Consider the following 27,892-nt stretch of genomic DNA (forward strand, 5'->3'; position numbering starts at 1 on the left):
ACTATGTAGATGAGGCGTAGTTTAGGATGGAGCATATGAAGCAGATGAGGGGTAGCTTTGGGTGGTGAATATGAAGCAGTTGCATTGTCTAGGGTCATGATTTGGTTCCATGGGGTCTTGGTCTGCTGAATACGGCAAGGCATTGATGAGGTGTAAGGTAAGAGCCAGCCAACTTCAATCACAGGTGAAATAAATGCATCGCCCAAAAGCAAATTCCCTAAGTGGCAGAAAGAGTAAAGAAAGAAAATTCTTTCCAAAAGATAGCCTGAGGCACACTGAAGTGGTTTGCTGGTGCTCACACCGTTATAAATCTAAGCTCACGGACCAGATATAGGATGGTTTCACCCTGAGAGCGTTATATGCTTATACCCACAGCAGACCTTGGAAACATACAAAGAGTACACCATGTTTTTTTTTTATGGACACTGAAAATACACAATGAAATCCAGTCTTTACTTACAAAACGCTTTCACAAGAATCTCTACATGAATACTGCATCAAAAAATAAAAGTATATACACTCAATTACTTAGCAATTAAGCGTAATACAAAATTCTGCTCAGCCTGTAGTCGTTAAGACGGATGTGAAGTGATATTTGCACTAAGGCCGCAAAGATACAGCTGAAAGCCCCCTGGAGGTATGAAACGCAGGTACTTTTGTCCAAAACCCAAACCTTATTGCTAACGTGGTTAAATCAACAAATTCTAACTTCCAAGAAACCTCTGTCATTGATAACAACAGTAATACTAATAATAATACAGTAAAAAATAACTTTCAATTACATGCAAGTACGAACAAAAGACTCTTTTTATGGGGATTTCCTGTAGCTTGGAGGCTGCGTTCCAATCAGAAGCAGGGAAATGATGGACTCCTTTAAAATTTACAGCGAGATGTTCCTTGACTAAACTGTGTGCCTTTGCGTCCGCTGACGATGATAAAGCCTTGCCGAAGGCGACTTTCCACAAGTAGGTGGAATCTGGGAACACCAGATTATATATATAATATATATATATATATATATATATATATATATATATATATATATATATATATATATTATCCCTGGTGATAGGGGAGAAAGAATACTTCTCACGTATTCCCTGCGTGTCTTAGAAGGCGACTAAAAGGGAAGGGAGCGGCGGGCTGGAAATCCTCCCCTCTCGTTTTTAATTTTCCAAAAGAAGGAACAGAGAAGGGGGCCAAGTGAGGATATTCCCTCAAACGCTCAGTCCTCTATTCTTAACGCTACCTCGCTAACGCGGGAAATGGCGAATAGTATGAAATATATATATATATATATATATATATATATATATATATATATATATATATATATATATATATATATATATATATATATACACACACACACTTAGAACTAGGAAAGTAGTTGAAGAATCTTGGTGGAAGCGTCATTATCCGACATTCTCTCCCATAGTTTCCCTGATGCAGAAGGCGATGAAGGGGATGGCGAGGGCGCTGACGGAGGCGTAGAAACCATAGAGGCCTGCCAGGGTGAGGCCCTTCACCATGGTTGTGTGCAGTTGCAGCACCAAGAAGGTGGCCACCGTCCACATCGTCAGGGTTACGCTGTTGGCCTGGAGAGGAGGCAGAGAGACGTTGGTGAGGGCATGGTGACCAAGGCAGGGATCGGGAGGGCGTGGTGACCAGGCCACGGGTGGTGATAAGGGCAGGGGAGGCGAGCGAGTGTTCGAATTACCGACGTGTCGTAAGTCTGTCTAGCGTACCTGGTTAGTTATATGGAGGAGTGTGCTTGAGTGGGTGGTGGCACAGGGAGGATCAATGTGGCTTCAATGAATGACATCGGATGTGAGGACCAGGTGCTCTAAGCCACACTTAAGGCAGAACAAGCCACACCTGGAGTACTATATGCCTTACCTGGGGTCGTATGGCGGTGGGGAAGTACTCCTGGCTGAGGAGGAAGGGGACGCCGTTGACACCTAAGGAGGAACCAATCTGCGACACCACCAGGCAGGCCAGGGGCAACCATCCACCAGCCATCTCAACCCCATCGTCGCTGTCCAACGAGAAGGGGAGTGAGTGTAGTGTGATGAGACCCATAAGTAAGCAAGACATTAAGTTCACAGTATTCTTTCTCTCTCCTCTTCACGACATGTCATTTCATTCTATGTTTCTCTTGCTTCCACCTTACCGTTTAAACAAGACATCATAACCTCCCTATCAACGTAGTGGCACTTCGATTCGTTGTGCAACTGAACTTCCTCCCATTTAATATCTTCAATTATCACCTCATCAGATCCCTCTTTTCACTAAATACTTCGTTCACCAATTCTTTATTCTTCATCACCTGTATCTTGATCTTATTCTTTCATCACGCATTCTTCATTCAGTTTATTTCCCTTCCTCTCTGTTTATCTCCCTACCTCCTTAGCTAATGTTGCATTTCTCCCACTCTATTTTCATTCCATCCGCTGGCCTGCCAATATCAACCTGACGGAAGGCTGGCGGCCCCAGTACCCACCTGACGGAGGGATGATCGCCCCAGTACCCACCTGGCTGAGGCCTGCTGCGTTTTGCCTATATGCGTGGCCATGACGGTTAGCGAGACACTTATGAGTAAGAACCCTATGTACAGGACTTTCTTTCTTCCGAGCTTGTCCAAGAGGAAGAACCCGCAGATGCCAGCCACTATCTGTAAGATGGGAGAGGAAATTTCGGTTAGGTCCGCGTCTGCAGGAGGGACGCCCCTGAAGTTCAACCACTACCCCTCGACACAGCTCAGACACATCCAGGCGTCTCATCCACTGAGAAAGGCAACAGGACCAGACTACTCTACTGTGGTTCTCACCAGTGAACGGGGGCGGCCAGAATCCCTGGTCCTTCATAACATACACTACTGACTGGAATAATTGCGACGACAAAATTTAGTATGACTGGCAAGAAACTTAAATATGGGTAAGGATGATTCTTTTAAGAGAACCTTTGACCCTCAAGGGTTAGGTCATAGGTCAGACTATTAAACTCAAGGGGTCACACAGCTGTGTGCTCAGCAGCCATAAATATAACTTTGGTGATGGTAATGTAAGGCGAGAGGCAGACTGAAGGGTAGAGTCCCTCCCTCCCTCACCTGGACTACCATGACGATGATGGCAGACAGGTTGCCGTCCAGGCTCGTCCCCGCCTCCTCAAATATCTTGGACGCGTTGGCGGTGATGACCAACTGCCCTGGGGGTACAGGAGGAAGCACATATAGCTACAGGAGCACTACAGGTACAGCTGTAGGACATGTGAAGGACAGGTTAGGTGTAGAGAAGACAGGGGTTCAGTTATGGGTCGTGTGGAGAACAGATTAAGCAAAGGACATGTGATGGACAAACTCACATTACTTGGCCATTACTATATGAAACATGTATGACAAGTCACAGTCACTCACCTGGAGAGGTAAGGCCCTTGAAGACGACGGTACGACCCTTGGCTATGTTGGCCTAGGCCTCTGACCCGACTCTCACAGGTCAGGTCAGAGGCCAACGGGTAGCACCGTTATGGTCAAGGATAACAGGACCCAGTGAGTCTAGTGACGGACGGTACCTGAGAAGGACGAAAAGAAGAACAGAGTGGAGATGACGGCGAGGGACTTGAGAACGGGCGGGTGCAGCAACGACCTCCAGGCCCGCTCCGAGGCAGCGTTCATGTCCCTGTAGCTCTTGACCTCGGCCTTCAGATCAGCGTGCCTCCCTCGCAGCTCCAGCAGAACCTCCAACCCCGCCTCCTCCTCACCTGGAAAGTTCCTACCAATAAATGTCATCCTCTCTGTCAGATCCGCACCAGAACTGGAACTGTCTCCTATCAAAACTCATTAACAATGAACACCTCAAGATGTACGACAAATTTCAGTAAGGAATATCTTGTAATATGTATGACAGTGACATTCCTAAGGTTCAGATCTTTACGAATAAGAATCGCTGGAATCCAGCCAACGAGGGTTGTGGATATGGAAGCCTCATATGTCACGTTTGTGCCCAAAACATGTCCACCCCTGACTCAATCGGATCAGTACCATAATATGCCCTAGGTCGCCTGTCATCATGATACCAATGCACGTCACTTAACGTCACCTGTCACGTTTATACAAAAAAAAAAAAAGAAACGTCGTGATGTCACTTATCAGACCAGAGCCAGTACTGTCGTGAGTTAAAGATTCATACAATCACTCAGCAGTGAAACGTGTCACTTAGGGTAGAACGAGCATGACCGAATAGCATCTACCGAAGCTGTACAGTATGTGGAATGCTGGCGGTCTACTCATCTCTCGCACAGTCACCATCGATGGTCTTGTACGTCGTCCAGTAATGGTCTCAAGTGGCAAGTGATGATGACCCGTTGCCCCACGTCTTCTCAACCTCACCTGACCCCCTGCGTGAGTCAGGTTAGACTAACTGGCTCCCAGCGTTATACATCAGGCAAACAAAATCACCTAAGAACATGAACTCTGCTCTCATACCTCTACCTGTCTACCACTCTGTCAGTTTGTTAGTGTATCTATCCGTCTATTGGTGCCTAAGATTAGAGTTCGACTGACATGTCTACACTGCACACAGTAATAATACTCTTAACACACTGCGGTACATTATGAGCGCCCCGTGAGGCTTATACCTCACGACAAGCATTATGACAAGAGCAGGAACGTTCATGAGGGGATGATGAAGCGGGGGGGGGGGGGGGGGTCCTCCTCGCCTCAACGTTCTTGAAGGGATGATGATGAGGGAGTGTCTCTTTCGCCTCACCAACGTTCATGAGGGGATGAGGAGGAGGGAGGGTCTCTCTCGCCTCGCCAACGTTCATGAGGGGATGAGGAGGAGGAAGGAGGGTCTCTCTCACCTCACCAACGTTCATGAGGGGATGAGGAGGAGGAAGGAGGGTCTCTCTCGCCTCACCAACGTTCATGAGGGGATGAGGAGGAGGAAGGAGGGTCTCTCTCACCTCACCAACGTTCATGAGGGGATGAGGAGGAGGAAGGAGGGTCTCTCACCTCACCAACGTTCATGAGGGGATGATGATGATGAGGGAGGAGGTTTGTCTCCAGCCTCACCTCTGAGGACGAGTACTGACGGGCTCTCCGGCATCCAGATGAGGAAGATGATGAAGGCGGTCGGGATGATGGTGTTCAACAGCGCCACCAGGAAGTAGCGGGCGTTGTAGCCAATACTCACCGTCAGCAGCTGACCTACCAGTATGACGGAGGGGAAACAAGTGAGTCGCGACCGTTCGTTCATACCTACCATCCACCATTTTCTGGGCTACAGGTTCGTATACGACATTAATTCACATTTTCTTTACATATTAAGTAAGGTTATTCACAACTTTCTCAGCACCTACATTGTCAGTCATCTATTTCATCACTTTTTGACACTAGTTATTTGTCCACAAAAAGAATCATTGGATTACTAAAGAACTATAAACTTTATTTTCTATGATATCATTTCATCATGGCCAGATACTGTGTATGTGTAACATAATGGCCAGGTTGAGGGGCCAGGGACATACCAAACATGATGGCCAGGTTGAGGGCCATGGACATCATGCCCCGCACCTCTGGGTCAGACAGCTCCGCCACGTACGCGTTCACGGCCACGGACATTCCCCCCACCGCAAGACCTGACACACATCTGACTCCCTCACACAAAAAAAGAAGAATTCATGAGGTAAACGTCTACAGTAAAATGATAAGAAAAGTACATCAGTACAAAACACAAAGATTCATTCACTCTTATGTACTTCAAAGGCACTTTTAACTATTTTTCTAACACGCGTCTCTTGCATTACAACATTTTTCTAACACGCGTCTCTTGCATCATGTTGTGGCCTCTGCTCGTCCCGTCTTTGTAACCTTCCCAGAACTGCTGACTGTTGATGTCATAGGAAGATATACTGCAAGCTGGCTTGTATACATACACATGTATAGTGGAGCGTGGAATGGTTTTAAGTCTTTATACTCACCTGGCTGGGAGTATACCTCTCTATACCCACCAGACTACGAGTAAACCCTTGTATACCCAACTAGCAAGGAGTAAACCCCCCTATTATACCTATTTGGTTACGAGTACACCCCTGTATATACCCACTTGGTTAAGGGTACATCTGTGTAAACACTTGGCTAAAAGCACACCCCCTGTATACCCACCTGACCACAAGTAAGTCCCCTGTATACCCACCTGGCCACAAGTAAGTCCCTTGTATACCCACCTGGCCACAAGTAAGTCCCCTGTATACCCACCTGGCCACGAGTATCCCAGTGGCTGAGGGTAAGAGGGCCGTGCCGAGCCAGCCAGCCACCCCCAGGACCCCGTTGGTCATCATGGACAACCTTCGACCCAGCTTCATGGACAGGAACCCCGTCAGCCACGTCCCCGGGAGAGAACCCAGCAATACCAAGCTACCTGTAGGGAGAGGTAGGTCTGCGAGTTACTTCGATTTACGACGGTGTCTCGGGTCCTAGGAAGACATTGACATTGGCAAAACACCTTTCCTCTGCTTTCGTATTTACCACCTACCAGCACTGGCCCTCTCAGGGATGTGCTGTGTAAGGGAAATTAACATCAGAACACACGAGGCGACTGTGGTGTCGAACGTGGCACCAGCAGCCAGCCTTCAGGTGGTTGAAAGAAAAATATAGAATTGATAAAACGCCTACACAGTATATGAAAGAGTTGGTAAGTTTGTTCCCCAACATTACATCATGAAGGATTCCTGGTTGTGTACTATAATACAGTTCATACTATCTGCAGTTGTATTACACAATACCACATATATTGAGGCCAATGGTACCAGCCCATCCAACAGGTCCTGGAATTTTATGATACTTTCCACCATCTTTAGAGAGCCTTTGATATTAGCTTGCCGGATCTTCGGACGGCGTTTTACGGTACTCATCTACAACGTCCTCGGGGCTATGGTACTCACCTCTCAGGTCGTAGGGGAGGGCATGGTACTCACCTACCATGTCGCATGGAAGTTATGGTTCTCACCCACTACGTCGTAAGGAAGGCACGGTACTCACCTGCCATGTCGTAAGGGTCGTGGGGAAGTTACGATACTTACTTATCATATCTTGGCGTCCGTCGAAGGAGATGGTGTTGCCGTAGATGGTCGTGTTGTGTCTGGTGGCGTCGCTCAGAAGGACGGACGGGAAGGTGTACAGCGAACCAATCAGACACATGCCAAGGCTTGCACGCATCACCTTCCCCAGCTACACACACAAAGAGGCTTTAAAAACATGATCCTTCAGAGGATGGATGGTTCAAGAGACATCAAGAGACAATAGAGATATATATCACATCCATATCAGAAGTAAATAACCCGGCTAAGGTGGTATAGCCCAGTACAGAGAATGGAAGACACGAGAGAGATGCCAAAAGGTATTTGAACTGGAACCTAAGTTGCAGAAAAGTATATATATATATATATATATATATATATATATATATATATATATATATATATATATATATATATATATATATATCATGGTTATGTGCATATACTAGATCACGCGCTCCAATGTGATTCCTTAGAATACACACACACACACACACACATATATATATATATATATATATATATATATATATATATATATATATCTTTCTTTCATACTATTCGCCATTTCCCGCATTAGCGAGGTAGCGTTGAGAACAGAGGACTGGGCCTTTGAGGGAATATCCTCACCTGGCCCCTTTCTCTGTTCCGAGTGGCTCCAGTTACACTCCTCTGACCTTAGTATATAGATCATATCATTTCATGAGATCGCCAGCAAACTACAGCTTTGGGAAGGTGACCTTGGGCCTTTAGCTGTAACTGTGATGTTGAAGGTTGTGCTGTGTTGTGGCAGCAGAGGACTGTACTGTGCTACTGTAAGAGGGGGAATGGGAGAATTGCATAACGTATTGTTCCTGTGAGAAGGAGGGGGTCCAGAGTTATACCCGGGAACTATCAAGTCGTCCGCAAAAATAATCACAAAATGTTTTATTACTGTTAACGGGCCAGCTTATGTAATCGTCCCATAAAAGTAATAGCGTCACAGGTATTGAGGTTATCATCAATGATTTTTCAGTAATCTTTCGTTACTGATAACGTTCCAAGGCCTTGGCTTTGACGTTTCGTTCGAGCACACGGCAGGAATGTATCACAATCATGGTAATAAACATATATGGCCCTCCTTTATGTCCAGTTTCTGTAAACCTTCAAAAAATCAAATAGTCTTCAAGATGCTGACGCTGTGTTATTCCGTGTGATACACAGACACTCACGCTTTATCATTGCCACTTTTATTAACAATACGATACTGAGGAATGCTTATCATTAAAGTCTAATTCTGTCCTTAATTGACGGGAGTGGATCAGGTACGCATACAGCCTCACACATCCTCAACCCACGCTCGGTGCAGTAAGCACGAACGTCCAAAAACAGTTTAAGAACAGCTGTTCACCAGTCAGCTGAGTCGGACCACGATCACAAGAACGGAGGAACGTCATGACTTGAGGCCAAGTTCTTTATGATCTCCATAGCGCAGTCGCGACTTCGGCAGTCGACATTGCTGTAATGCCAAATGCATGACAGATCACGATCTTAATAACGGTTAAAAGGGGATAAGGGGGGGGGGGGACTGTGAGAGATAATTTGATGTCCCTCTAACTGTGAGGACTGGAGGAATACCTCGACCACAGCCTGAATCCGTGACAAATGCTGAACAGTCTTTCAACCTTCACATCAACTCTCATAACGCGTCAGTAACCCAATGTACTCTTCACTGAGCAGCAGCAGAAAAATCAGATTTACTGAATGTCTGGGAACACTACAAGTGTGGAAGGTGTCACTGAAATATTGACATTGCCATCGGCCTCAAACACAAACCACAACACAGTCCTGCAAAATGTCTGTGCAACGGTACGTTCTTCAAGTCATCCTCGAGACGATACCACATGTACCAATGATACAACTCATATGCACGGCGGTTACGACATTTGAGTAAGAGGGCCTGGCCGGTGACCTACCCCTAACAGGTCAGGTCAAAGGTCACACCCAAGAGTCGTACCGAAGTGCTCAAACGGGAACAGAACTATCATGCACAAAGAATCCTGTTCGTATGACTGTCATAAGCAACTAATATCCTACAGTGGCTCACCTGTTGCAGGAGTCGGCGCCGCCTGGCACGGGGTGACTCGCCCTCGCCCTTCGTGGTATGGCATCCGTAGGGAGACTTGGACTCACTCACAGCCAAATGGTGCTCACCCTCGTTCATGTTCTCCATGGCGGTCGGAGTGAGGCAAAGTGAACCCGGCTCCTGATAAAGTAGCTAGGTCTACGCAGCAGGTGATCCGAGTCGATAACAGTATCGACTTCCTTTATACTATACCCTATTTCTCTTCTTTCTGACACTGATTTATTGCCTCTTCTGTTGCGTCTCTTTGTGTTGTCCTTCTTCCTCCTATCTTTCTCTCATGCCATCATCTAGTGTCTCCCTCCGTCTCCTCATTTACCTGTGAAAATGAAAGAAAAAGATCTGAAAATAGAAGTTTAAGTATCTTGTAATCTTCAGCAAAACGAAGACTATTTTTCCAATTAGTCGTCGGAGTCAAACAATATTCTACACACAGTTTTATCATTTTCTTTATTCCCACATCATTACTGGATTCATCGACTTTTTCTACGGTAGAAAAGTCTGTGGAAACACTACCATTCATACCAGAAAAGAGACCTGATTGCAGTATGTCGGGGCCGCGGCAAAGCATGGATCCGTCGCTATCAATAAGTCAAAACAGAAGACATGTTACTTTACGTAATCCCTTCTAGGAAACGTCGGCCTCCTAACTCTATCCTACCTCACCGTAACTCCCAGGTGACACATGGAAAACATACAACGTCGAAAATACATGGGTTATAATAATAGTCTGATCTACCTGTACCGACTAGTCGGCTAAATAACTGACAGGTAAGATAAAATAGCATTAGCCATTAGGTAACGTTCTGATTTATCAATCGTTCAGGTTTCAGTGTTTAAATTCATGCGAAGGGACATCGCAAAGATAACTAAATGGGTCCATACTGTTTGTCAATAAATGTCACCAGGCGGGCAAAGTTTGTGTTTAAACGAGCTAATAAATGTGTGCTAGGCGTTGATACACATGAGCAAAAGGGGGAATCACAATAGCTTTTAGCGATGGCAAGAAGCGCTATTAGGACCTCCTACACAACCATAAATATTCCTCAACACATTACCTCTCATGTCCGTGATGCGAATATCCTTGTAACCCTTTAAGGTCGTCGAGGCCTGTGTACGAGCTCCTCACATGCAGCACACACGACCTCTGGGTCTCGACTAACGCATCACGACCGTATCTCTACGCCTGAGTTTTCCCCCGAAAAAAAAGTGGCGGAGATTCAGTCTCGCTTCACAGTCGCCTGATGTTGCTAGATTCGTCGATCCTACGCTGAAGGCTACATATTTCTTTACTGTTAATTCATCGTAGGCTGAAGGCGACATATTTTTTTTTTATCTTCAAGTAGGTCTGTCAACAAAGACGAATTTGGCTCGGGGACTGACTTCTAAATTCCAGGTAAATGCTTTGAATTCTAGGTGATAAAAGTTTAAAGGTCGAGATAGCAGGGCTCAAATCTGTAGTGCAATTGTGCATAAGCGTTTGTTTAACAGTATGGAGGTATTATCATGAAACAGCCAGTATATCAACACTTAAAGCCTCTTATCACTCGTATGCAGTTGCCAACTAAACTATTTAAGAGTGTACTACAAACCTTTATTTATCAATATGTTTTAGGATCCTGTGTGTTAAATTACGTGTGTGTACACTGGGTTATATCAGTGTGTGTGTGTGTGTGTGTGTGTGTGTGTGTGTAATTACAGAGCAAATATAAGGGACAAGGTGACAGTACATCCAAAGGATTTCCTCCCTGATTCGTTGCTCGCTAGCATACTCTGGCTTAGAGAAAGGTTTTCCATTACACGGTGATGAATGCATTTCTCAAGTATTTTTCATGGCCTCTGCTTTGGAGCTGAACTACATCATGAAAGACCTGGACTTCACTTGAACATATCTAGACTTCAATCCAGCAGAAATGTCACTTGAAGAGGTAACAGAACTTGAAGATTACCCTTACATGTCTTTCACAGTATCACCACCGTAGGAGTGAAGCATTAATTCTAAACATTATCGCCCTATAATAGTACTGAACGTGTGCAACAAACGAGCCGTGTTATAAAAGATATGTGTAGCTTCGATGGCTATCAGCAGCCAGTCAAGTACCAGAATGGCTACTTGTCAAAAATGGCGTGTCATAGGTATCGGTGTTGGGGACGGTGCTCTTTCATATATCAGTGAAAAAAATAATGGGCTACAACAGAAAATACCAAACTTCGCATATGATACTACGCTGTTGTATAAATCTACAAAGGAACTTGAACCTCTGCAGCTTCGAACTGAGAAAACAGTCAATACATAATTATATAAGAGACGGAGCTAAGATGCCGTTGGTACACAAGTATTTTTGTCTTTGGGTCTGCAAATCATAAAATCTTTTCATGTGGACAAGACAGGAAACCGCTTACAATATTTCCCTAAAGAAATGCTTGTGTAGTAACGGTATCTAGACACTCATTACAATATATACTAAGTCTTCTGTCTCATGTAACTCCCCGGAAGAGGTACGAACCACAGGAAAGTGCACTTTGGACCTACAGTTTCATATATATATATATATATATATATATATATATATATATATATATATATATATATATATATATATATATAATTTTTTTTTTGCCGCTGTCTCCCACGTTTGCGAGGTAGCGCAAGGAAACAGACGAAAGAAATCCCCCCCCCCCCATACACATGTATATACATACACGTCCACACACGCAAATATACATACCTACACAGCTTTCCATGGTTTACCCCAGACGCTTCACATGCCCTGATTCAATCCACTGACAGCACGTCAACCCCGGTATACCACATCGATCCAATTCACTCTATTCCTTGCCCGCCTTTCACCCTCCTGCATGTTCAGGCCGCGATCACTCAAAATCTTTTTCACTCCATCTTTCCACCTCCAATTTGGTCTCCCACTTCTCGTTCCCTCCACCTCCGACACATATATCCTCTTGGTCAATCTTTCCTCACTCATTCTCTCCATGTGCCCAAACCATTTCAAAACACCCTCTTCTGCTCTCTCAACCACGCTCTTTTTATTTCCACACGTCTCTCTTACCCTTACATTACTTACTCGATCAAACCACATCACACCACACATTGTCCTCAAACATCTCATTTCCAGCACATCCACCCTCCTGCGCACAACTCTATCCATAGCCCACGCCTCGCAACCATACAACATTGTTGGAACCACTATTCCTTCAAACATACCCATTTTTGCTTTCCGAGATAATGTTCTCGACTTCCACACATTCTTCAAGGCTCCCAGAAATTTCTCCCCCTCCCCCACCCTATGATTCACTTCCGCTCCCATGGTTCCATCCTCTGCAATATATATATATATATATATATATATATATATGGACTTAAGTGTGGTTAACCTTGGATTCTTCGAAGCCTTATCCCACCGGACATGACTGTGAAGTGCGGGTCAGAAGTCATCACAAATGGTGTTCGTCTCGCTAGCCAATTACACTTCATTAAGAGAGAGGACGATCTCTTGGTTTTCTGAATCATCTCATAAAGTACAGTAGTGACAAGGGTTGGTGTTTGCTCATATAATGGATTTAATCTGAACTGCTCTCCTTTATCTAGAACATGGTTCGGTATAAGACTGTTTTACTCGTCTAGAACTGCTGCTGTCACTATAAACTGTAATCAAACGAAAGTTCAGTAAGCTGTTCAAGCTTACAGCGACTATTTCCCAGTAAGGTTTGAGAGAGAGAGAGAGAGAGAGAGAGAGAGAGAGAGAGAGAGAGAGAGAGAGAGAGAGAGAGAGAGATTCATCTTGTACGACGGGGAGGGCAGTGTGTGCGTGTGAACCTCGTCACGTGACAGGCACCATGATAATGCAAGCCTCGCCCTCCGGGTACTTTCGTCTCAGATAAAGCAACACACACCTAACAGTCAAGGAAGCAAGTACATGACTTGGTAGTAAGTGTTTAGACGGCCAGTGGGCCAGAACACATAACACGCACCGCAGACATTCGTACAAGGATGAATTCTAAATTCTAAATAGAAATATGGTGTTTATAGTGAAACCCACTTACCTCATTTCCAAATCCAGCTGTTAAATGGGTCTCATCAACGCGAGAGGTTCCCAAAGATCGGTTATCTGCAGTACAGTTTGAGTCAAGTTCAGGATGACCACATTAACTGGAATGACGTGACAATATAAAATGTAGCATTTTACGGTTTTTTTTTTTTTAATGTATACAGCGAGCGAGTCACATTAATATTTCTGTGAAGTGTTTGATTCTCTGGATCAACAGTGAATATGGTGCATCCCTTTCTACAAACCTTATATCTTTATATAATGGCGCCTATCACTTTAATAACATCGCGTTTGATGAGTCTGGGGTGGAATCCCTCAAGCCCTAGGCTAAAGCAAAACCGAAAAGCAAATCCTAGAGTTCCGTGGGATGATGTAGAGATGTGTTAATTAAGCGTTCATCTGTGCACAGACACGAGAAACCTCACTCATGGGTGTCGAAATTTTCAGATCAGTTTGGATGGAAATCATCCGGAAGCTGCAGCAGTGTCAGGGAATACCGGATGATTATGGTCAGGGAACCGCAATGATCAGCTCTCTTACTCTCATGAAAAAAGTGTTGCCAAATCTCCTATATGCTGATGATGGGAGAATGGCTTGCGTTGAGTGCGTAAATCTACACCTGCTTCCCGTGCAGTGATAACCTTAATGTCCTATGTGCACCTCACTCAATTAGTTCCTACCTCGATATTTGCCAATATAACAAACAATCATCAGGCGAAAAAAAGAAGGTTAAGAAACCCAAGGCATTTACTGCATATCATTTCTGGACGTAACTAGGAACGAGGGACAGACTCAACGAAGGCGTAACATCCGGCAGTAATCTACACTTAAAACAAAAACCTTCAATTCGTCGTGTGTGCTAATTCTCCTGGCTAGGGGTTCATGGCCTATCGTGCTCACTGTACAAGGAACTATAATTTTCGACTACCAACCTATTCATAATCTCGTGGCTATGACCTCGTTCACTAGCTAGAAATTCTTTGCCAAGTTGTCGGAAGTTAACCCCAGCAAGAAGCATCAGCTCAAAATGCCGGAGTTCAGCCCAGTGGGAAATAGGCTTCTTCCTCACCCAGCACTAGAGCACAACTGTCACCCGAACTTGTCATGCCCACAACTTTGAAGATGAACATTTCATGAAACCTAGGAATCCTTCTCTCTACACTCACGACCCCGATTCATGTAGCATCCGTTCCCAGGAAGTTAACGTCTTGCACAATGACCGAATGTACGTTCCAACGCCGCGCATGTGACTGTCGGCGAGAATGCCTCATGATCACAAATGGCAACACGGCCCAGAAGGATGTTATGAAGGCTTAACTCATACGGCGTACGTGTTTTTACTCCAGTTCCTCTAAGGGTCTTTGTTCACTCATCATGTCTCATACACTTCCTGTCTATAGCAATGACCAGGAGCTTTAGTTACAGCAGAGATCTCAACTTGTAACCTCAGTGCATATTTAATTTCTGGACAGGTATGTCACTAGGTAATCCCTAAAATTTAATTGAAGATATAAAAACCTGAAAACTAAACTTTAACCCATCCTAACAATTACCTCATACATATGATAAGTCAATGATGTAATTCATATAACTGGCACATGATGATATTTTCTTGCAAGTCACAGATTCAGAGCTGTGGTGTACAGGTGTGATCCGGCGTCCAGTAACACTTTGAATTTTGACAAGAAAATCATAGTTGCTGAAAGCGTAATTCTATTTCTCAACATTTAACAAAGTTGGTTGTAGTTCCTTTACGAAAGAAAAATAATTCCGGTCGCGGTTTGTTATTGGCTCGCAACACTGATCACCCGTGTGATCAATATTGTTACGGGAAAAGTGCTTTACATTTTTGTTGCCCTGTCTCTTAACTTTGTATATATGTACCATGTCTTTATTAAAGTGTATATACGTGGGAGTCGGCCCTGGGATCAGTGACCCAAAAACATTACACCAAGCAAACCCGCTGCCCACCAACTTCCAAAATGTATCATCCGACAGGGATTGCGTCTTCGTTGTAAACTATTTCTCTAAAGATTTTGCAACTGATTAACGACTTATTCTATTATCGTTCTCTGATATCTGCCTGACATCCCCTGATCCCCGAGTTTTCGATCGTTCCTAGGTTGTCAGAATGGTATCGCGTGAAAGGACTGGTTCCTAAACGTTTTATGGAACCAGAATACGAAATAAACCATACGTGGCAGGTTGCAAAACCCAAAGCAAAATGCAACAAGGGCCTGGTCGGGTATATAAATCGGGCTGAAGGTAAGGCAGCGGCACTCGTATGCTGACCATGGCAAGCATCAGAGCCCTGCTGCTGCTCCAGCTATTGCTGTTCCTGCTACAGTTGTGCGGTGAGTTGACTTTGCTGACAAGTTGGGGGGGGGGGGGGGGGGAATTGAATGATACACCGTGTCTAACCTAGCATACCCCTTCTATCTTACTCATGGGGACATCAAATCAGTATATCAACCAACCGAAACTTTAACGACAAAAAATATGTACAGTTCATTAGACTGCTCATGGAGTGAATAACGTGCACCTTACACCTTTTCATCAATTTCATCAAAGCCCTCTTTTGTTCCGCTCTTGCTCAAACGATATCAACGTAAGATCCACAAAAATGCTTCTGTAAGACGACAACAAACCTGTCACCCTTACACTTTACGTACAAATATCAAAACTGCGCTTTAATACATATTACCACAGGACTTTGCTTCAATACTCTAATCATGCCCCAACAAGATATGACACTGAACTTCAACAAGAAATGCAAATACCTAATGCCAAACTTACTTGATTTATGCACACTGCGTGTAATTTGTAGGGAGGGGTGTGGTATCACATACTGTCCTCGCTTTTGAACCTATGACGGACGATATCAACAGTTGCAACTTCTGGCAAAGTCGTATGAAACATGGAAGGGTATATTTACATGTGACGTCATAAAATATGCATTCGATTGTGCGTGATATTTATTGACGTAGCTAACCTTAAAGTTTTAGAATAAATTCTTCTTGAAAAGTCACAAATTGTGTAAGCTTTTTCATAAAAGTATTTATTAATGACAAAGATTTAAGTGTTAAAGATCGTGTTAGGAAAACTATTTGACATTGGTCTCTTCTGAATGCGGGGAACAATTTTTTTTTTAAATCATAAATTAATAACTGTGTCAAATACCATGTGAATAACAGATGCTTTTGTAGATTCCCCACGTTTTGATTGGCCTGAATGGGAAGCACGACGAGGGGAGAATATCCTTTTCAAGAATAGCTACTCGAATAAAAATTTCATGCCATATATGAGGAACCTTTTGTAGCGGTACATGTCACCACTTCTACCAGAGCAGCAGAACAACTTGACCGTCCACTATCGTAAAACACTCACTGTATCAGACAAACAGGATGAAAAAACAGTCAAACAAAAACCTGTACCCCTTCGAATAAACACAAAAACCTGAGTTGCTATCTACTACAAAAGCCCCCTATTAGCCAGCCTCATCATACGCAACAACACCAGTGCCCCTAGGGACATTTTGGTTAAGGCCAATGTGCTTTACCAGAACCCCCGTGAGAGTAGGAACTGTGCAGCCCAAAATGTATGCTATATTGGTCAGAATAGGTGCACCCTGGGGCGACGCATCATTAACCACGTTGATAACAGGGCGCCTAAGACAACACCACTGGAGGGAACAGGGTATGACCCTTACAGCTGATGGCAGGAAAAGAAACACCTGTATCATCGCATCATGCATGGATAAAGGGCGTCTCCGTGTTTTGAAAACATGGTGACCACGATACCCCTATTTGATGGTCGACCGATTCGACAGCCTCACGAACGTCACTTGCAGCATCGAACCCTGCCCTGCCTTTCATGTTTCTCCCCCACAACCAATTTCCCCGCACCCGACTATTTCTCGGAGCTACGCCTTTCTTTAGTTCTAGCTCCACAATCCTACGATGGAACTTGTAAATCTAGTGCCGTATATGGTGTAATTACCTTTCAGTAGAATGGGGAGTTATGGAGGTCTTTGCTCGTAGTCTTGAAATAAGAAAAGCTTTGAGCCAAAGAAAATTTGCTCATATTTTGAACGGTGATACGGAATGACTCGCTTGTGAACTTAGGTAAGAAGGACATACGATACGACACGGTGTAGGTGCCACTTAAAGGAATATTTTTTTCAGGAATGATGGTGGAGGCATTCTGGCACGGTTCAAGTCGCAGCAGAGTGCGTCACCAGCCGCAATGTGTGTACAACGGCAGGCATTACGAGAGTGGCCAGGTTGGTTGCCCGTCTCTCCCAGTAACTTGCTTAAAGGTTACACATACACACGTTACGTGTTACACGTTAATCGTTACATTTCTTCGCGATGTGTTCTTGATTTTCCTTTTCTTGCAGGGTCCTTCATTTGGGGTACTAACACCAGTTATGTGCTTTCTAGACTTTGAAATATTTTAGTGTTTGTAGTATTTGTCCAAAGGCTCTTGGTAGTCGCTTGAGCATATATCGCCGTGCTCATCATCACAGATAGGCTTCTGACAGTCATCATAGTCTTTTACTGTTTGTAGACCGATCGTTCATAAGCTTCTACTTTTGTAGACTGATCGTTAATCATTTTAGCTTTAGGCCTATAGACTATCAGTATTTGTTCACTGCCTTTCAAGTTATGGTGCAATCACATGCATGCTCTGTGATGAGCCTTATTCACCTGTGAATGCCATGAAAGAGGCCGCCAGAATTAGACAGTATATTAACAATAACAAACATTGCTCACCAGTCAGAGATGATCAGGTGTTGTTGTCCTCGTGTTGGTAGATTGTGGTGAAGATACCGGAGGCGTGTAGTGACCTGGTGTGTGGCAGCGGGGCCAAGATCGTCCTCCAGACCCGAGAGCAGTGTTCTTGCCACTTACCTGCCAACTTCGAGGTTCCTTGCCGGGCAGGGAGTCAGCAGCATGTCCATATGGGCCTCAGTTACCTCCGCCTCTGGGCTAGCCACTGCTACTACAACCGTAAGGTGAAGAACATAGGCGACACGGTGGCCAGCTTCAATGACAACTGCCTGTTCATCAGCTGCCAACAATCCAGAGGCAAGGCTGTCCTGGACACCTTCTTGATGCCAAATTGCCGCTGTGAAGGTAAGTAAATGACGGTCATCTGTCTCTGTCTATCTGTCTTCTTCATTAACTGTTTGTCTTTGTATGAGTAATCTATGATTTCTAGGAGAGTAATCATCACGAAGTACTAGTCTTCACATGAGCCTCTTGTCTTCACATGGACTTCTAGTTTTAAATTTTGGATTTTTCCAGGTAATTCTTACTTTTAGTCTTGTTTATCCTTTACTGCTACTGATGATAAACTGTATGCTCATAGGCAGTCAGCTGCCTGCTGAAGGTACAACGACGGAGCCAGCGTCCTCACCTTCCAGCCACACCCCTACTCAGGAGTCAACGACGGAGCCATCTTCCTCACCTTCCAGCCACACCCTTACTGAGGAGTCAACGACGAAGCCATCTTCCTCACCTTCCAGCCACATCCTTACTGAGGAGTCAACGACGGAGCCATCTTCCTCGCCTTACAGCCACACCCCTCCTGAGGTGTCAACGACCGAGCCAGCGTCCTCGCCTTCCAGCCTTGCTCCTACTGAGGAGTCAACGTCCTCGTCTTCCAGCCTTGCATCATCTGAGGAGTCAACGACGGAGCCAGCGTCCTCGTCTCCCTGCCGTGCATCTTCTGAGGAGTCAACGACGGAGCCAGCGTCTTCGTTTTCCAGCCACACCCCACACCATCCTCAAGGTTCACACATCTCTTGGCGACTCAAAGCAATCAAGTCTCGTGTGTTCAGAGCACTACAGCGCGCCCACAGGACCAACCACCACGGAAATAAAGCGCACGTGAAGCCCAGATCACGGCATACCCCCCACTCGCGAAACCCATTGGATGCCAGTCATGCAAAGTCCCCTATATTGCAGTCGCATAACCCATTCAACCTCAGTCCCCCGAAGCCCTCTCCACCCGAGTCTAAGAAGGCGTTCGACCCGAATCTCCCAAAGACTATGTTCGAGTCTGTGGATCCGAAGTCCCTCAGTTCAGGGAACCCATTATTCTTTCGCATTCCGAGTTGGTTGAGGAATCACATACCTCACTCTACTAGCGTCGACTTAAAAGGAGTGGCCACATGCCAGCTACCTGACACATTCAAGTCCCAACCAGACGCATCTCATCCATCTGAGGAAACTACATCTCATCCATTAACATTTCATCCATTAACTACATCTCATCCATCAGGTACATCTCATCCATCAACTATATCTCATCCATCAGGTACATCTCATCCATCAGGTACATCTCATTCATCAGCTACATCTCATCCATCAGCTACATCTCATCCATCAACTATATCTCATCCATCAGGTACATCTCATCCATCAGGTACATCTCATTCATCAGGTACATCTCATCCATCAGGTACATCTCATCCATCAACTATATCTCATCCATCAGGTACATCTCGTTCATCAGCTAAATCTCAACCATCAGGTACATCTCATCCATCAACTATATCTCATCCATCAGGTACATCTCATCCATCAGGTACATCTCATTCATCAGCTAAGTCTCAACCATCAACTATATCTCATCCATCAGCTACATCTCACCCATCTCACTCATTAACTACGTCTAATCCTCATCCATTACCTACGTCCCCTCATCCATTGACTACGTCTCCTCATTCTTTGACTACGTCTCTTCATCCATTAACTACGTCTCCTCGTGTATTGACTACATCTGATCCATTAACTACGTCTCCTCATCTATTGACTACATCTCCTCATACATCAACTACGTCTCCTCATACTTCAGGAACAAATGCCTTGTACGCACCACAATCAACCACCCACCGGACCACTTACTCGCCTGGCTTCTATGATCTGCTTTCAGTTGGGGTTCAACCATCAGAGCCAGACCCCCTCCAACACCCGGCTTCAGCCGCATCTCTTTCAACTGCTCGCCGGGAGACAGAATCACCCACCATCCACCCAGCAGAACTAACTACCCCTAAGCCAACAGGACCAACTAACCCCGAACCGACAGAACCAACTTCCCTCCAGCCAAAAGAACCAAATACCCCGGAACTAAATGAATCAACTACCCCCAAACTGGCAGAACCGACTACCCCAAAACTGGCAGAACCAACCACCCCTAAACTGGCAGAATCAACTACCCCCAAACTGGCAGAATCAACAACCCCCAAACAAGCAGAACCAACTACCCCCGAGCCAACAGACCCAAGTTCCCCACACCTAAAGGAACCATTTACCAACGAGCCCCGTTGTAACTACTCGACATTCGACCCCTTCCACAGCATGACCCTGGAGCCCAACACGGACTGCGTCATCAGCAAGTCCGGTATCACCAGCGAAGAACAAGAGGAGATCCTCAACACACACAACATCTTGAGAGCCAAGGTTAGACTAGGTCGTGACAACATCGATGTGAGCCTTGATTCTAACGGCACGACCCTTGGGTATGATATGGGTTGGCCTTCAACCTGACCCTTAGGGATTAGGTCAAAGGTTATGCCTTCGTGCCCAAGATCTGCAATTATATGCTTGAAGAAGTTGTGAGTATGTATATGTTTATAGTCTGAAAGCTGTTTGTTACGTCAGGTAACCCGTCTATCGACCTGCCCTCATAGGATGAACAGCTGTGAACCGACTGCCCCGTCCGGGATTCAAACCCAGGTCTTGTTTGGGTAGCGAGTCGCAGTGCTAAAAGGGCACCCACCCACATCCTGGCCTGAACAAGTCACCAGGGGCAAATACCCACCAACAACCTGACTTTCTTGAATTAGAAAAAAAAAAAAAAGGATGTTGTAGATGAATAGATGGAGGGATGGACACGGACGGCTAGGTAGATGGACAAAAGGCTGGATGAATGGGTAGGTGAACGTACGGATGGACAGGTTTACTGATGGATGACTGATTGATGATACAGATGAGTGGGTAAGTGAACAGGAAAATAAGATGATCAAAAAGTGAAGAGATATGTCCAGTGTGTAAACAAATATATGAATAACGAAAAAAGAACAATGTTCAACTGACATACAGAAATCAGTAAGTAAAAAGAACGAGAACAAATAAGGTTAAAACGATGGTAGTAATGGAGCCGACATATGTGCCCAGGATGACATATGACTGAAGCAAACCTCTCATCCGTAGAGGTACATACATATGCTTTTGTGCTTTCTTATCACAGCTTATCTTTCACTCATTCCCCTCACAGGTTGCCAGCGGGGAGGAGAGCAGAGGCGACCCGGGACCCCAGCCTCATGCCTCCAACATGTGTGTCCTGAGGTGGAACGAGGAACTTGCCATTGTGGCTCAGGTCAGCACCCCCCCCCCCCCCCCCCCCCGACCACACTTTGAACACACCTCTGTTCACATCCTGACAAAGCTATCAGACCGTTGTCTTATAGATGTTTGGAAGTATGAGTGTATACTACTGTCCAGTGCATTAAATCATCACATGCATTACCTGTTTCGCAATGGAGGAAAGAGATGCGACCGTGCCCACCACTTGGGTACCTTGGTTTGTTGCCGTGAAACAACGAGTACCCTGAGGCAGTGGTGAACTAGGTTACTATTTGTCTACAGCGGGATCGATACCTTGTTCGGCACTTTGTAGTATTGTCAACCTAAGTAGGAAGATCTTAAGTGTCTGATGGCGTCCTCTGTAATGACTGATTCCGAGAAAATTGCATTTAGCTATCGTTTTGTCGGTTGGGCGCCGGGTCGTCCTGCATCAAAGGAAAACTCCGAATGCACACCTTGCCGCTTGTTGAGGCCCGCATTACTAATAAATATCCTTTGCTGTATCTATCTATATAAGACAATCAGATGTTTCCTAGTTGAAGTGGTTAAATTTACAGAGCCATCGAAGAAGACGGGAGAGTTTGACGGAGAGACAGACAGGCGGGGGGATGTGCTTTCGAGATATTAAATCAGACGACCTAAGCAGCCTTGATGAAATGTCTGAGAGGAGGTGGATCTCTGTAAATGTTGTGTGGGCAGAAGCATGTCTCCTTAGATCACACAAGCTGTGTCAGCTGCTTGGGTCCTACCTAGCAACTGGTCATGACATACTTTCCTTCCCAACATCTGATCATCATACTTTCCTGCCAAGCAACTGGTCATCATACTTTCCTGCCCATCAACTGGTCATCACATACTTTCCTGCTCAGCAACTGATCACATACTTTCCTGCCCAGCAACTGATCATCACATACTTTCCTGTCCAGCAGCTGATTATCACATACTTTCCTGCCCAGCAACTGGCCATCACATACTTTCCTGTACAGCAACTGGTCATCACATACTTTCCTGCCCAGCAAATGCTCACCACATGGAATTAATATCTTACAGTGCTGTACTATATATGGTTTCCTCGTTTTTCCCTACGCTGTAACTTAACCCCTTAGAGCACAGCAGTATGGCCTTTGGTCAATGAATACAACAGTATGGCCCTTGAACACGACAGTATAGCCCTTGAACACAACAGTATAGCCCTTGAACACAACAGTATAGCCCTTGAACACAACAGTATAGCCCTTGAACACAACAGTATAGCCCTTGGGCAAGTTATGATCCTTGAGTATGGGTCAGCTTATGGACCAGCCCTAATGGTCGTACCGTTGTGCTCAAGGGTCATCATCTTGTAGGTCAAGGGGTATAAGTCTGAACCAAGATTCTCTTCCATGTAATATCCTCCTACTGAACAAGTTATATTGTGGAATGGGTACTTATTATGGATCAATTTTCTATGACAAATTACCCAAGTAGGATTATCATAGGCGTTAACAATAGCCCATAATCTAACTGTACCACCAGCCATCCCTGCCCATCCTTCACCGAGCTGGGATTCAAACGAAAATGTTGTGTCTCAGGGCTTGACATGAGTAGAACCATTCCTAGAAAAGAAAAACGGAAGGTAAAAATCTTCAAAGGCACCTGTCTTCTTGTCAGTTATCAAACATTAATTACAATGAAGCTAACTGATACTCTCGCTTTCTCACCAGGCCTGGGCCAACCAATGTATATTTGACCACGACGGCAGAGTTGAGCGAAAGATCTGCTCCCGGGACTACGAAGTGGGGCAAAACCTTTACTACCAGTGGGGTAATGACCCCGCCCCTGTAAGTACATCTCACAGTGATGTAGTGTCCTTATCCCCCTTCAGTATTGGGGCAATTACTATACTTCAGTAAGTACTGGTCCCCTTACAGTGGGGTGGAAAGATGTGAAATTATTCAGGTGGTGGCATATGGTACTGTAGCCAGTTAAACATACAAGGGAAAGGGAAACTGACATAGAGAGAGGGAGAGAGGTGGGATAGAGGAGAGAGAAAAGAAAAGGAAGGAGTGAATTTGTGGATGTAGTGTTGGGGTGAGAAAGGTAAAGGAACAGGATTGGAAGGAAAATATGAGGTGGACTATGGGGAGAAGGGAGAGGGAAAGAGAGGGGTTGGAGAAGAGATAAAAAGATTGGAAGATAAATTGATAGAGAGGAATGAGTGAGTAATAGAAAGAACTGTAGTAAAAGAAGAGAAGAGGTATTTGTAGGTGGAACGGGTGAATTGGCATCGAACCCACCACCTTTGATATATATTCCCTGGGCACTATAAATACCTGGTAACATTACAATGCAGCATTCATACCATTATTCCTACATCTTAAATCTCTCCTGCAGTGTGGTATTGGACTGTTTGAGGCTTCTGTCAAGTTACCAGCTGTAAAGTGTTGCCAGTAAATGTTGTATGTATGTACATGTATGCTGTGGATGACTAACTGAGTATTATGTGATGAAAATACCCTTTGTTGCTAGTGTAAGCAAGACCTAACTTCTGTTATCTGATCACACTGCTGGGAGAGATCAAACTTTTGAGTTCATTGATATGGCCTTTAAGCATGACAACTTGAGTAGTGGTATTAGCCATAGGTTTGAAAGAGGGTCATTGAATTTACTGGAACTAGTCAAGGCCATCATACTAAAATTACTGTGTTGTGCTAAAATAGTCATAGCTTCATTCTCAGCAGGTTAAGCATGTGGATGCTTGTTGTGTTACTGACAAATATAACTGTAAATCTGATAATTTATATTCTACATAAATCCACTTTTAATCTATTTTCAGATGATTTTGTCGTAACTTAGGTACAATTATTTCTTATTCTTCAACAGAACTGGAGTCAAGCAATCCAGCACTGGTATGATGAAGTAGCCCACATGCCTAAATCATTTGTGAAAAAGTTCAGTCTTAGGAATCAAGGTGTGGATATTGGCCATTATGGACAGGTGAGCCTTCACCATACTCATCTATCATACTGTATAACATCATGATACATACACACACAAACTCTATGCATAAGCTAGTCCAGGGATAGGCAACTCATTAGGCTGTTGGGCTAATTCAATATGGGGATAGGGGAGAAATAATACTTCCCATGTATTCCCCACATGTTGTAAAAGGCAACTAAAAGGGCCCACAGAACTTTCCATGGTTTACCCCAGACGCTTCACATGCCCTGGTTCAATTCATTGACAGCACGTTAACCCCAGTATACCACATTGTTGCAATTCACTCTATTCCTTGCACGCCTTTCACCCTCCTGCACGTTCAGGCCCCGGTCACTCAAAATCTTTTTCACCCCATCTTTCCACCTCCAGTTTGGTCTCCCACTTCTCCTCGTTCCCTCCACCTCTGACACATATATCCTCTTGGTCAATCTTTCCTCTCTCATTCTCTCCATGTGACCAAACCATTTCAACACACCCTCTTCTGCTCTCTCAACCACACTTTTTATTACCACACATCTCTCTTACCCTATCATTACTTACTCAATCAAACCACCTCACACCACATATTGTCCTCAAACATCTCATTTCCAGCACATCCACCCTCCTGCACACAACTCTATCCATAGCCCACGCCTCGCAACCATATAACATTGTTGGAACCACTATTCCTTCAAACATACCCATTTTTGCTTTCTGAAATAATGTTCTCGACTTCCACACATTCTTCAACACTCCTAGAACTTTTGCCTCCTCCCCCAGCCTATGATTCACTTTCGCTTCCAGGGTTCCATCCACTGCCAAATCCACTCCCAGATATCTAAAACACTTCACTTCCTCCAGTTTTTCTCCATTCAAACTTACCTCCCAATTGATTTGTCCCTCAACTCTACTGTACTTAATAACCTTGCTCTTATATATTTTTATTATTATTTTGCTTTGTCGCTGTCTCCCGCGTTTGCGAGGTAGCGCAAGGAAACAGACGAAAGAAATGGCCCAACCCACCCCCATACACATGTATATACATACACGTCCACATACGCAAATATACATACCTATACATCTCAATGTACATATATATATACACACACAGACACATACATATATACCCATGCACACAATTCACACTGTCTGCCTTTATTCATTCCCATCGCCACCTCGCCACACATGGAATACCATCCCCCTCCCCCCTCATGTGTGCGAGGTAGCACTAGGAAAAGACAACAAAGGCCACATTCGTTCAGACTCAGTCTCTAGCTGTCATGCAATAATGCCTGAAACCACAGCTCCTTTTCACATCCAGGCCCCACACAACTTTCCATGGTTTACCCCAGATGCTTCACATGCCCTGAATCAATCCACTGACAGCACGTCAACCCCGGTATACCACATCGATCCAATTCACTCTATTCCTTGCCCGCCTTTCACTCTCCTGCATGTTCAGGCCCCGATCACACAAAATCTTTTTCACTCCATCTTTCCACCTCCAATTTGGTCTCCCACTTCTCCTCGTTCCCTCCACCTCCAACACATATATCCTCTCGGTCAATCTTTCCTCACTCATTCTCTCCATGTGCCCAAACCATTTCAAAACACCCTCTTCTGCTCTCTCAACCACGCTCTTTTTATTTCCACACATCTCTCTTACCCTTACATTACTTACTCGATCAAACCACCCCACACCATACATTGTCCTCAAACATCTCATTTCCGGCACATCCACCCTCCTGCGCACAACTCTATCCATAGCCCACGCCTCGCAACCATACAACATTGTTGGAACCACTATTCCTTCAAACATACCCATTTTTGCTTCCCGAGATAATGTTCTCGACTTCCACACATTCTTCAAGGCTCCCAGGATTTTCGCCCCCTCCCCCACACTATGATTCACTTCCACTTCCATGGTTCCATCCGCTGCCAGATCCACTCCCAGATATCTAAAACACTTTACTTCCTCCAGTTTTTCTCCATTCAAACTTACCTCCCAATTGACTTGACCCTCAACCCTACTGTACCTAATAACGCGGGAGACAGCGACTAAGTACAATAATAATATAAAAATATATATATATATACATGTGTATGTGGGTGGACTGGGCCGTTCTTTCGTCTGTTTCCTTGCACTACCTCGCAAACGCGGGAGACAGCGACAAAGCAAAATAAATAAATAAATAAATAAATATACATACTTTTTTCATACATATTCGCCATTTCCCGCATTAGCAAGGTAGTGCTAAGAACAGAGGACTGAGCCTTAGAGGGAACATCCTCACTTAGCTCCTTCTCTGTTCCTTCTTTTGGAAAATTGAAAATAAGAGGGGAGGATTTCCAGCCCCCCCACTCCCTCCCCTTTTAGTTGCCTTCTACAACATACATGGAATATGTGGGAAGTATTCTTTCTCCCCTATCCCCAGGGATGAATATATATATATTACTATACTTAATCGCAGCAAAGTAGCTAATGCCTGTCTATGCTAACATTGAAGTGTTTGGCAGATGGTATGGTCGTCAACGCGAGAGGTGGGCTGTGGGGCAGTGTACTACCTACCCTTCATGGGTGGCACCACTCGGGTGTATGTGTGTAACTATGGCCCTCAGGGTAACATGTTAGGCAAGCCCATGTACCAGCAAGGCCCCCCGGCCTCAGCCTGTCCCTATGGGAAGTTCTCACATGTCTACCCTCACCTCTGTGACTAAAGCCTTGCAGAAGAAAAAACACAAAGGACTTTCAAAAGAAGGAAAAATGGTTATATTGGACTGTTTGCGTTAGGCTTAAAAGTTAAAAATGTCGGAGAAACCAAGGAATTACTGTAAAAGGGAAAAAATAAAATAATGTCCATAAATTAAAGGAAATATAGATCAGTTAGATGTTTAGGAAAGTATTCTTGGTTGGCTTGTATTTTTATGTCAGTTATCTAAAAGATGGTGAAATCTTTTTATAACTTGTACATTCATACATCAGCATCTCAGTGAACATATGCAGCAGCCTGGCTCTGAAACATAATAAGCCTGGAGAGAAAACTACACATGTATGTACCTCTCATCCTTACCTAGAAAGGAGTTTATTAAATCTAGGTGGTGACAAAACTATACAGAGCAGCAAACAGAGTATTAAACAATAGATCCCTGAAACCACAAAACCTTTATGCAGTTGGTTTAGATATACTGGTATCTCAGGGAAAAAATGCAGTTCAGTTTTCTATATGACCTTGGCTGCTGGATCATCATACCAATCAAAGATGAGATAGCAGTCTGCTTTCAGTTTCAATGCC

At 44.6% G+C, this 27,892-nt stretch overlaps 2 protein-coding genes across 4 annotated transcripts; one reads left to right on the forward strand and one right to left on the reverse strand.

The window, feature by feature from the left end:
* Positions 1–439: 439 nt before the first annotated feature.
* LOC139756306 (facilitated trehalose transporter Tret1-like) lies at positions 440–16,166 on the reverse strand. 3 transcript variants are annotated; one of them, XM_071675604.1, is made up of 11 exons: positions 16,063–16,166; positions 9,164–9,518; positions 7,081–7,228; positions 6,257–6,419; positions 5,527–5,648; positions 5,072–5,206; positions 3,571–3,759; positions 3,110–3,207; positions 2,535–2,674; positions 1,900–2,038; positions 440–1,598 (listed from the first exon to the last, which is right to left on the reverse strand). In XM_071675604.1, exons 2-11 carry the CDS (start codon positions 9,287–9,289, stop codon positions 1,416–1,418), a joined length of 1,443 nt encoding a protein of 480 aa, XP_071531705.1. In that variant the 5' UTR covers positions 9,290–9,518; positions 16,063–16,166; the 3' UTR covers positions 440–1,415. The 3 variants fall into 3 exon arrangements, with proteins under 3 accessions (XP_071531705.1, XP_071531704.1, XP_071531703.1); XM_071675603.1 differs by lacking the exon at positions 16,063–16,166 and adding an exon at positions 13,262–13,355; XM_071675602.1 differs by lacking the exon at positions 16,063–16,166 and adding an exon at positions 10,258–10,410.
* Positions 16,167–18,086: 1,920 nt separating this feature from the next.
* LOC139756309 (uncharacterized) lies at positions 18,087–27,457 on the forward strand. Its single transcript, XM_071675606.1, has 6 exons — positions 18,087–18,404; positions 18,640–20,735; positions 21,553–21,654; positions 23,345–23,461; positions 24,504–24,617; positions 27,117–27,457. The coding sequence occupies exons 1-6, from the start codon at positions 18,230–18,232 to the stop codon at positions 27,315–27,317; spliced, it is 2,805 nt and encodes a 934-aa protein (XP_071531707.1). The 5' UTR covers positions 18,087–18,229; the 3' UTR covers positions 27,318–27,457.
* Positions 27,458–27,892: the final 435 nt, after the last annotated feature.

The sequence above is a fragment of the Panulirus ornatus genome, chromosome 21 (genome assembly GCF_036320965.1).
Source record: "Panulirus ornatus isolate Po-2019 chromosome 21, ASM3632096v1, whole genome shotgun sequence".
In the NCBI taxonomy this organism is placed as follows: Eukaryota; Metazoa; Arthropoda; class Malacostraca; order Decapoda; family Palinuridae; genus Panulirus; species Panulirus ornatus.